General features: G+C 42.2%; 1 protein-coding gene across 1 annotated transcript in view; it reads left to right on the top strand.

Moving 5' to 3' along the window:
* The window catches only part of LOC124622455, a 35,374-nt gene extending 22,921 nt beyond the window's left edge, over nt 1-12,453 (top strand). The window contains exons 3-5 of the mRNA XM_047148157.1: nt 1,510-1,813; nt 8,942-9,127; nt 11,340-12,453. Coding sequence (XP_047004113.1) covers nt 1,510-1,813; nt 8,942-9,127; nt 11,340-11,443 — 594 coding nt within the window. The 3' untranslated portion in view covers nt 11,444-12,453. The remainder of the gene's footprint in view (nt 1-1,509; nt 1,814-8,941; nt 9,128-11,339) is intronic.
* Nucleotides 12,454-12,656: the final 203 nt, after the last annotated feature.

The raw sequence follows: 12,656 nt of genomic DNA, 5'->3' as shown, positions 1-12,656 counted from the left end.
CTACAGTTTGGAACCGCGCGCCCGCTACGGTCGCTGGTTCGAATCCTGCCTCGGACATGGATGTTTGTGATGTCCTTTGTTAGTTAGGTTTAAGTAGTTCTAAGTTCTAGGGGCCTGATGACCTCAGAAGTTAAGTCCCATAGTGCTCAGAGCCATTTGAACTAACAAACAGAAATGCTGAAGATTACACCGCCGCAGCACATGGTCTACATTGCTGCACGAAATACCCAAGTCGAATGCCCTCCCCCGGCTCCAGTCCCGGCCGTGGCACAAATTGTAGTTCATTCCTTCAGCTTCCAACATTATCGTACTCAGGTTAGTTAGGGCAACAAACGATTTTAAATCTTATTGAGCAAAAGTCAAAGTTTACACAATAGCTTACTTCTGCCCCAGATCCCATGAAATATTCAGATAACGGATCTCTTGGTACTTAGTAAAATACCAACATTATCCATCAGACGATACTTAATGCAGTTACAAAGCATTACCGTCAACACAAACAACTACATCACTAATCTTTCTAAGAACGCTATTTTTAAAACCACCCAGAGTTTACGCGTGACGACTGGACATGTAAATCTTTGCCGAAGCCACTGGCCATATATGGTATTGGGAAATCGCTTATTTTTTTCTGGTAGATATGTAAACTTTTAGCATGACATCGCTGTGATCCAGTGCCATCTTCTCGTATTTACATTTACAGTCGCCACCGGACCGCCAGTTGCTAGGTCTTCCTCTTTATGATTCGCTGATTTTTGAGACGCTTGGTCAAGGGCGCACATAATGGGGTACAAGGCGGAGAGGGGGGTGGGGGGGTTGTATCACTCCCCTAGCTCTCATGGACAGGAAAAACTATAGTGTAGTCAGCTGTTTTTCTTCCAAGAAAATCGTTTAAAAGTCAGTATTACGCAAGTCTTTAACAGGGACGGAATAGAAACTTTTCTGCCAGCATCTGTGGCCGAGCGGTTCTAGGCACTTCAGTCCGGAACCAGGTGGCTGCTACGGTCGCAGGTTCGAATCCTGCCTCGGGCATGGATGTGTGTGATGTCCTTAGCTTAGTTCGGTTTACGTAGTTCTAATTCTAGGGGACTGATGATCTCAGATGTTAAGTCCCATAGTACTTAGAGAGAGCCAGAAACTTTTCTATGTCTACTAACAAGTCGCCACTCGTCTTCCCCCTCTCCACGTTTACCCTGCTCCGTGTAAACTATCTTATTGGAGCTTTTGAGTCTTGTCACACAGTGTCAATAAAGAAAAGCAGTAAACGGTTGTTTAATAACACAACAATTATCTGGTGAAATTCCGATGCGTACCACAACGAATCTGCTATACTGCGTAGATTATTGTTTGGTCGAACTCCGAAAAATAACTAAATAAAAGAAGAATTAAGATATTCAGTGGGAATTGAATGTCATTATTTTGACACCTCTCCTTCCATTTGCAGTTTGCTTCAATCATTATGTGCAGATATTCCTCCACGTTACTGATTTCTTCCTTTGTCCCGGACAGAACGGAACTTTGCAGGTAGTAGTTCCTCGCCTTACAGAAGACAACCTGGAGGGCAGTTGTGGTCCAGACGCCTTTATCCATGTGTCTTGGACTCCTGAAGCAACGACAGAATCGCCGACGACAACTCCTGCGGCAGAGGAACCTACCGCTCTGAGAGTGGAAGAGACATCGTGGTATCAGGCCACAGCATCCGACGTCAACAGCCTTCATTTCAGCTTCGTGCAGCAGAACGACTCTTACTTCCTTGCAAACATCGCAGGTGTCATCAACATCGTCGACGCTCCCGAGGACTTTCCAGCAGACAGTAAGTCTCTACAACTATTACCTCTTCCCTCTCTTTGTGCCCGTCAGCAAGTTCTTGAAGTTTCTTTAACGTTTTAAATGATGTACTGAAGCAGGATACATATTGTGATTAACATACAGAACAACTGTCACAGGTCGCGTATTATTTGATCAAAGGAAGAATGCTCCTATCGAAGCACAAAAAAGGCTAATACGCTCCTGTTTTAAAGGATTCTGACTGAAAAGTGATGTACAAGCTGTGTCATTCTATGTTCCTCAGCACCTGAAAAATTGTCCCAAAAATTTAGCATTCAACATATTCGCACTCTTTTTAACATGTAGCTCAATGCAGTTCGCTCGCAGTAAGTCACTCATACGCATCCACTCCCGCATATCGATTCACACTCAGTGATTCAGCCCAAGTCATTGTCATTATCTCTTTGTCTCTCTCTGACTGTCACTGTCTCTTGATTCACAGCCATAGTCTCTCACGTTCTGGCCTATTGTCTCCCTCACTGTCACTGTCTTCCTGTTTTTCTCTCTTAATGCTGCTGTCTAATTCACGCCTTCTCACTGAGAGTCACCCACATGATTTGCTCATACTGTGGCATCAAGCAGCCATGCCTGCAAGATGAGTGGTCTGCCAAGCGAGTGAATTCATTCTTATTTGTCGAGTAACATGAACTCTCGTACTCACAATTAAGCTACAAATTACCCTCCTGTATGAATATTATGCAACGGAAACGCACTTCTGACTATCAGTAATTTACAGAACTCTGACTGTTCACTACGCACTGGCAATACCACATTTTCTTTCTTATTTAACGGCTTTGATCAATGCGTGGCCATCGCACTGAATATGAATGGCGCACACATTATAAATTCTGGATATCATGACAACATACAGTTCGAAGGAAAAGGCCACCAATCTTTTTCTTTTCACTATCTTATTTATTCCGATAAATTCTATAACCTAAACACACAAATTCCATAACCTACAACAATAACAAATTAGAAATTCCGCCCAGTGGGCATGGCTTTACATTGGTATGCTACAGTGCACTTTCTGAATAGGATGGTGGATCTTTTGCTGTATCTCACACTTCGACTCTCACAACCATCATCACGAAACTTTCCTCCAGACCGAGCGGTACAAAAGGAACATGCATAACCCACTACCTCTGAAACTACCTTGCTACTCTCCCATGCAAACCACACATACTTAAATTACATGACATACACCACACTGCAACATGGAAAACAACATAAGGAATAGTAACAACATTATAATCACATCACTTTCAGCTTTCCCACTTCAATTAATATTCATTCCAGTTTCACACGACACTGCCCCACTTCGTAACTTTTCTTCCTAATACGAACTCTGGACGATATATGCACGTCTTCCTGTGCAATGCAAGCCAAGTGGCGTTGCTGGATAGATGGCTGACTCGCCTTGCTTCTCTCTCAGAGTATTATAGTTTGAATCAAGCGTCACACGGAAACATAACACGCAAAGTAATATTAAGAACATATTCATCACACACGCGAGTCCTCAACTGATACCATGGACGAGTACTTCTCTTTATCCTTTGTCTCATACACAGATTGAGACTCACACAGTACTCACCACGTGGAAGTACTCGTCTCTAATTTCAAGTCCTGCACACGCCATTTCTTAAGTATTTGCAACTTATAGTACACACGCTAGTAATTCAGCTTAACTTAAGCACTCGGAAGTATTTCAACTTATTGCTACATGTGGTTTCATTGTGACCGCTGGTCACTTCCGAAGATTACTACGATCCCCTTAATATTACCTGCCTGACACTTAATTCACCCCACAAAAGTTCCTGAAATAGAGAAATTACTATTCTAAACTACTCTTAAGCATTTCACATGCATACCATGTCTCCACTCTTTTGTCCTTACGGAGCACGCCTAAGACAGGTCTTACCAACACTAGATCCAGCGGCAGAGTGCCGAAACATGGCCGTTCTTCAGGTCCTCTCGCACCTCTGCCGAAGTGGGGAAGCACCTTGCTACCGTATTGGTCAGCCACATTTCAGGCGCTCAAAGCTCAGGTAAATTTCATCTCTTTGGTCCCACCAAAGGTGACCCAAGTACCGTCTCAAAGATGATCATATATTCACATTCACTATCTGCGGTTAGCAGACGACCGTACATTCATTCATTTCACAGATCTCACCAAACTGGATGTAGGGATTTATTTTGTGGGAGTGCACATGTGATCAATTAAATAAATAAATTGTCATTCTTTCCCACACTGGTATCCGGCTTCGCTGTATTAATTGAAATTTAGTTATTTTTACAAAAAATGTGTTGTTCTGACAAGAATAATGAAGTATGTTGTACCTATTTTCAATGTCGGGCGGTACTGTACCCTTTCATCACTACTGATCAAAGTTCACACCATATCCAACACCATCAGTGAAGTGTTTACAAAAATGAGCATGCAAATGTGCCTCTTGAGTGAAGTGATATGCATCAACAGGATGGAGAAACCATTGCATGATCATGTCAAAAGGTTAAAAACGCTTTTCTTGGATTATGTGCTAAGTTTACGATGTTCATTTCTTCCTCTGTTTCGAAAATATTTTCCGCATTTGACTTACGAAATTCGTAACTTAATATCAAACCTTCCCATGATAGGAACATGCGTTTCACCTCAGTCAAGAGCAAAAATAAATCATGTATTAAGACAACGTACACCTGCGGATGGACCCACAGGGTCCGAAATGCATCGTGTATTTAATAAAACACGAAAATTTGTGACTGGAAGCGTTTTTTTAATTCATAAATTCAGTGGACAGATGAATATACGTCAAACCGCTGAAATCTAGAGCGTCTGTAACACGCCTTACAGGTCTTTAATCTTCGCCTTCTACATTATCACTATGTGGTATAAACAAAGCAAGGCTCTTTGGAATGAATAGCTCCTAAAGTGATGTCGATTTCCTTTTAAAAAGGGAAATGACACAAAATGTGTGAATTATAGTGCGATAAACTCGATATATGCAACATAAATTGTATGTGGATACGCGTATAAAAAATGTTAGACCAGTAGTTCATACAAGTATTAAAGGGGAGGAAACTGGTTTTATAAAGGGTGTGTCTGGCATTGATAATGCTCTCACCGTTCAGTAGGTGATTCAGAAGCATCCTTTATCTAACAAGAAACCACTTGTGCGTTCTTGCCCATGAGAAGATCTTTTGTGAAATTCATAGACATTTCCTTGGTTACAGCCGGCAGTTACAAAATATGTCGCCAAGTTCGCAAGAACATAAGAGGACAATGGATCTGCTGTTAATCAGAAGAACCGTAAAGTTCATTTGATGAGGACTACGACTGAACGTTTCATAAGCATAGTAGCCTACATCTACCCACAACTACATTTATACTCTGAAAACCACTGTAAAGTGCGTGGGTGATGGAAGTTACCTTATACAATACATTACGCTTGCTCCCGTTCTACTTGCATGTGGAGTGGTGTAAGTATGACTGTTAAAATAGTTCAATAGTTAGTAATTAGTCTGACGTCTTTTTCGCAGTACCTCCACGAGATATACGTGGGTTTCCTCACTTAACTATGTGAGTGGACCTTCGCGAGGCAGTTCAAGCCTCTGCCAGTTTAGTTTTTCAGCACTTCCATGAGGCTGAGGGCGAAAAAACCTATGACATTCCTGCTGCCCTTCTTTGTATACTTTTAATATCCCCCGTTAGACTAGTTTGGTTTCGACTCCACACACTTGACCAATATTCTAGGATGGGTAGCACAGGTATCACTGAGATGACAAAAGTCACGTCGGACATTCTTTTGTCCTGCGTAGTGAAGGAAGTCGACGCAGCATGGACTCAAAAAGTCGTTGGAATTCCATAACTGTGAAGATGTTTCCCGTGAAGGATTTTGTGCACGAACTGACCTCGCGACCATGTCCCATAAATATTCGATCGGACTCACGTCCGGTGATCTGGGTGGTAAAAAAATTCGCTCAAATTGTGCAGCATTTTGCTCAAACCAATCGCGAACAATTATGGTTTGCTGACATAGGTTATCGTCATTGATAAAAATTCCATCGTTGTTTGAAAGAATGAAGTGAGTGATAGGCTGCATATGGTCTGCAAGGAGCCGAACATAACCATTTCCAATCGATTATCGGTTCAGTTGGACCTGGGGACCCGGTCCATTCCATGCAAACACAGCCCACACCATTTTGGGGTCACCACCAGTTTTCAAAGTGTCTTCTTGATAACTAGGATCTATGGCCTCGTGGGGTCTGTACCACATTCGCATCCTACCATCAGCTCTTACCAACTGAAATCGGGACACATCTGACTAGGTCCCGGTATTCCTGTCGTCTAGGGGCCAATCGATATGATCACGAGCCCAGGAGAGGCACTGCAGCGGATATCGTGCTGTTAGCCAAGACACTAGCTTTAGTTGAGTTTAATTTTAGTTATGTCATGTTCCGTGGATCATTTTCCCGATTATTTTATCGATATGATGTGGAACAAGTCAGATTACAAGATATATACACTAGTGGCCATTAAAATTGCTACACCAAGAAAAAATGCAGATGATAAACGGGTATTCATTGGACAAATATATTATACTATAACTGACATGTGATTACATTTTCACGCAATTTGACTGCGTAGACACTGAGAAATCAGTACACAGAACAACCACCTCTGGCCGTAACAACGGCCGTGATACGCCTGGGCATCGAGTCAAACAGAACTAGGATGGCGTGTACAGGTACAGCTGCCCATGCAGCTTCAACACGATTATACAGATCGTCAAGAGTAGTGACTGGTGTATTGCGACGGGCCAGTTGCTCGACCACCATTGACCAGACGTTTTCAATTGGAGAGAGATCTGGAGAATGTGCTAGCCAGGCAGCAGTCGCACATTTTCTGTATCCAGAAAGGCCCGTACAGGACGTGCAACATGCGGTAGTGCATTATCCTGCTGAAAAGTAGGGTTTCGCAGGGATCGAATGAAGGGTAGAGCCACGGGTCGTAAGACATCTGAAATGTAACGTCCACTGTTGAAAGTGCCATCAATGTGAACAAGAGGTGACCGAGACGTGTAATCAATGGCTCTCCATACAATCACGCCGGGTGATACGCCAGTATGGCGATGACGAATACAAGCTTCCAATGTGCGTTCACCGCGATGTCGCCAAACACGGATGCGACCATCATGATGCTGTAAACAGAACCTGGATTCATCCGAAAAAATGATGTTTTTCGATTCGTGCACTCAGGTTCGTCGTTGAGTACACCATCGCAGGCGCTCCTGTCTGTGATGCAGCGTCAAGGGTACCCGTAGCCATGGTCTCCGAGCTGATAGTCCATGCTGCTGCAAACGTCGTCGAACTGTTCGTGCAGATGGTTGTTGTCTTGTAAACGTCCCCATCTATTGACTCAGGGATCGAGACGTGGCTGCACGACCCGTTACAGCCATGCGGATAAGATGCGTGTCATCTCGATCGCTAGTGATACGAGGCCGTTGGGATCCAGCACGGCGTTCCGTGTTACCCTCCTGAACCCACCGATTCCATATTCTACTAACAGTGATAGGATCTCGACCAACGCGAGCAGCAATGTCGCGATACGATAAGCCCCAATCGCGTTAGGCTACAATCCGACCTTTATCAAAGTCGGAAACGTGATGGTACGCATTTCTCCTCCTTACATGAGGCATCATTACAACGCTTCACCAGGCAACGCCGGTCAACTGCTGTTTGTATATGAGAAATCGGTTGGAAACTTTCCTCATGTCAGCACGTTGTAGGTGTCGCCACCGGCGCCAACCTTGTGTGAATGCTCCGAAAAGCTAATCATTCGCATATCACAGCATCTCTTTCCTGTCGGTTAAATTTTGCGTCTGTAGCACGTCATCTTCGTGGTGCAGCAATTTTAAGGGCCAGTAGTGTATATACACACATGAATAGTGCTAATGTTAATGTTACTGAAATTTTTAGTTCTACACATGCAACTACATTTAGAGGTACTTTTTTATCATTTCTGAAACATAAGCTCGTCCATGGAGCCGAAGAAGTTGTCCAAAAGAAATTATTTTATGCTAGATTTAAAACTTGTTTTGCTACCTGCAGACACTTTATGTTGTTGGGCAAATCATCAAAGATTTTTGTTGCTGAATAATGTACTCCTTTTAGAGCAACTGACAGCTTCAATAACGGATAGGAAAGTTCATTTTTCCCTCTAGTGTTGTACGTATGAACACCACTGTTCTTCGCGAATTGAGATGGATTATTTGTAACGAATTTAATTAGCGAATACACGTATTCTGACGGTGCAGTTAAAATACCTAACTCCTTGAAAAGGTGCCTACATGACGTCCTTGGGTGAACACCACTACTGGCATAGCACGTTAACTCCAAATTTCGCTGCACTGTCCTAACTGATAAGTTAGTTGAACGTCGCACATTTGTTTCTGCAGTATTTCACGCAGTGTTGCTTCTCTGTCAGCACTGACAACTCAACGCAAACACCCCTGCTCTCGCTCGTTAAGTGAAGGCAGTCGGCCGCTGCTTTGTCCATGGTGAGAAGTAAGGCATGAAATTTGGTATTTTCGACACACTCTTGACACTGTGGATCTCGGAACATAGTATTCCCTAACGGTCCCGAAATGGAATGTCCCAGGCGTCTAGCTCCACCTGACATTCCGCGTTCAAAGTCTGTTAATTCCCATCATGCGACCAGAATCATGTCGGAAATCATTTCAAATAAATCACCTGAGTATAAATGATAGCTGCGCCAATGCACTACCCTTTTATACCTTATGTACGCAATACTGTCGCCATCTGTTTATGTGAATATCGCTATCCCACGACTCTTGTCACTTCAATGTACTTTTCAGACTGCTTGGATTTCACAGAATCTCGCCAATGAACCAACTTCTTTCACCTTCTTTACCTACAACTGACCTTACGCGATGATTTAATTTCACCGCTAGAGACGGAGCTTTAGTCCCTAGTGGTCATTTGCAGTGAAGGTTCGGCCTTTCTTCATTCGACTAGTAGTGCATAAGCTGCTTATATGTTGGTTGCTCGCCTCTTCTACCCACACACTAAGAAGACTTTCTCTATTTTCTTCCAGGCGCTGTAGTCGAGCTGTCTGTGAGTAACCAGACACTATTCGAGGCGCCGCTGGGAGTCGTGTCCATGTGCTACGGAACAACAGTCATTGAAGCGGACTTCGTCCGCAACGTCACAGCCGCCAATATTACTATGACTGACGTTCAGCTGCTGGCCTACTACGAGGACTCATTTTGGCCTAATAAAGGTATCTATACTGTTTCCCCTATTTTGTACCCATACATTTCAGTGTTTGTACCCATTTGCAAGGTCAGCACTTCTCCAATTTAAGGAGTCAGCACTTGTCCCCTTTTGTTTGTTTATTTGTTTGTTGTGTCTGCGTGTTTGAAAGGGTTGTAGAAACCCTTATGCAAACTGTACAAAAGGCACTGCTTGTGCGTTTGAGACGCTTGGTCATCAGCTTCTTTAAGCCACCAGCCAAATGAATAAACGTTGCGTTTTTGTGGTGGCTTTGCAGAATATTTGGTAGGAGACAGTACAGTATGTATCGGTAATGACACCAGAGTTCCTAATTTGACAGTAAATTATAGTCCAGTCATGAGCTGTTTGTAATGATGTATGGATGAATTCGGGGACTTAACTAACAAGGAAATACGTTATAAGCCACTGACTGGAAACCTACTTTTAGCCATGTGGGTACAGTTGGAGATTCGTAGTGCACCAAAGCATTTAAGAAAGTACTACCACAAAAAGTCCAAAAATTTTTCTTTTAACAAAATAGTTTTGTAACTCCTAGTTTCCGAAGGTGTCGTGGAAAAGTTGCTCTCACAGCTGACTGGTAGGTTCTCATATCTTCAAATGTGAACATTTTAGTTTAGACTTGGTAGTAACGGTTAAAAACGTTAACGGAAAACAAATTGCTGTTACCAGGCGCATTCATTATATTTTACTTTCCACTAAGCGTTTCCGAGGATTATACATCCATCAATAAGCGGATGTACGCTGAATAACAATGCAAGAATGTACAGTATGCACGACGTTTGCTTTATCTTTGGGACTGTTTGGTAGCAGAAGGGGGGAAAAATGTTACTACATAGCCCGAAGCTACGTGGATTTTTTTATTACACTAGCTCCTGTTCAGTCAAGTTCTCATCATATACTACGCGCTGAAATAAGCAAAGAAAGTGTATTATTGGCTAACAAGTGCAAACCACTCTAAAAATAATTATGATGCGAACAGTGGAACATTTTCTACAATACTTTGAATTATTATATTAAGCTGGTATTATGATTATGTGTGTGTTAAAGAGAGCGAGAGGGATGGAGGTAGTGTGTGTGTGTGTGTGTGTGTGTGTGTGTGTGTGTGTGTGTGTGTCTGAGTGAGAGAGAGAGAGAGAGAGAGACAGGGACAGAGAGACAGCACGGAGTAATGTAGCTACTAATTTCTGAAATGAAATTTGAGCAAGGAATTGAACTAATAAAACAAACAGCCATTGAGCATGCAGATCCACAGAATCTTTTCTACGTTGTTCTTTAGTATCAGTTTATGGCTGGCGAATGTAGCATTCCTCTTCCTGTTTATTACTCATCTCATAATTGTATATTTCAGTAGACTGGGTGATTATGTTTGTCTAGCTCTTCCTCTTTGTTTAAAATTTTAGTTTTATCCTTCTTCCAGCATATTCAGTAAGTCTGTAGCAATCCACTGTTCTATTTTCTTTACGCTTTCCGTTCCCGTTACTTCTCTGACTGCGGCTAAAATTCCTTTTTTTAGTGCAGATAATTCCCGTTTTCATCTTTTTCTCTGTTTAATCTCTTGAAATGTAACTCATTTTTCATCATTACAAATGTTTGGTCCGTCAATACATTACAGCTTGGGTAGAATCTATTGCCTTAGACTTCGTTTTTAAATCTTTGCTTAATAATTAGGAAACCAAATTGGTATGTGTTGAATCACTAGGCATTTGCCACTTAAACCATCTTGAAGGAGTCGCTTATGATCCAAAGTTTGTATCTTTGTCAGATCTCTGTAAGTTTGTCTCCTCTTTCATTCCTTGTTCCCGATCCAAATTCCTCAATTAGCTCTTCTTCCCTCACCAACGACCATATTCATATCCTGAAAAATTATGAGATTTTCATACTTTTCAGTTCTTCCTGTGATCTCTTCTCATGTCATTTTCAACCTCTTCGTGACTATTTGTTGACATATATACCTGGATTATTACTGCGTCTGTTGGCTTCTAGTCTGTCAAGAACAATACAACTCCTGCAATCCCAGCTCTGTCTGGCAATGTCCAAATATTGGTAATTGTTCAGTCACCTGTCCAGTGGTCGACAGTGTGTAACCCAAGACATGGACATTGCTCTAGTAATTAATTTACGTGTGGTACATACAGCAAAACATTTTTAAATAGGGCAGAAAATCACGATTAGCGACGACCTTCTTGTTATGTTTGCAGTGACATCGTGCAATCCATCTTCTGCAGCGCCAAAACTGGACAGCAGGGTGTCTTTCGTCCTGGGTATGGTGGGGGCTCTGTTGGTCAACGCCCTACGGTGGTGACCTCCCACAGAAGAAGATGAGGCAGTCAGGCAGCGTAACGTTCTACGTGATTTCAAGGCTACCTGATCCAATATCAAATCCATCCGATCATACCTGGGGCTACATTCTCACATGAACTGACTCTACAAAATTTTGACAGCTAACGACTGTTTAGCTCTAATTTCTAATGTTCATCTAAATTTAGAGCAATAAAATTCAATAAGCAATGACACAATATCATGGACAAACGCACAAGGGCTATTCCGAAAGTAAAGTCCGATCGGTCGGGAAACGGAACCCACAATTAAATCAAAAATGTTTTATTTGAAATAGTTTGCATCACCATCCAGGTACTTCCGTACATAGTCGCCGTTCTCACTTATACATCTGTCATAGCATTGTACCAACTTCCTAATACTTTCGTCATAGGAGGCAACTGACTGTGATTTCCGCCACTTCTCTATGCTGGTGTGCATTATGTAGTACGTGCCATAATGTTGTTTTCATAGCCAGCGGTTAATGTGAGCAGAGACGAACATCAGAGGGAACAGAGTCTAGGCTGTATGGTGGGTGATCAAGAAGGAAATGCATAACGGGTACGTTGTGAGGGGTTGCATGACATCAGGCAAAACCTTGCAGCAGCCACCCACACTTGGTGGGAGACACTATTGTTCTAGGTATCCTTAAGTCCTCACTCTGAAAAGAGCGATGTGACGTGGTTGACAGGCACACTAAAGACATTGCCGAACGTATCTGTGTGAAGGTGCATCACTGTCGTTTCCATTTCGCGATCTATCGGACCGTACTTTCCGAATAGCCCTTATATCAAGAGGTGGCCCAGTTGAACCATCACAGATATTATTATTTTGGTTTTGTATAGAGTAAGTATATTGTACTATGATAAAAAGCATTATTCTTCTGCTTCCACTGTGATAAAGTACTTGTAAATGTTTGTTGTTCGTGAAATTCGTGTAATGAAACGAAACCATATTCTACTGTTCTTAGTAACTAATACGAATATTGTTCTACGAAGAGATTTGTTGTATATTATCCTCCCAAAGGACAATGTGGTACATTTATAGATGTGTAAGAAATATAAAGTAGTGTTTAAATTTTGTGCTATGGTATATAACATTATCTATCCTACTGCAGGCTTGGAATTGAAGAGAATTGGTGATGTGATTACTCTGAATAAAGCACTATAGACGAGTCTTGTAAGCATCGTGATAATTAT

The sequence above is a fragment of the Schistocerca americana genome, chromosome 7 (genome assembly GCF_021461395.2).
Source record: "Schistocerca americana isolate TAMUIC-IGC-003095 chromosome 7, iqSchAmer2.1, whole genome shotgun sequence".
Lineage (NCBI taxonomy): Eukaryota > Metazoa > Arthropoda > Insecta > Orthoptera > Acrididae > Schistocerca > Schistocerca americana.
The sequence above is the reverse complement of the archived record's forward strand: the minus strand, read 5'-3'. Positions and strand labels throughout refer to the sequence as shown.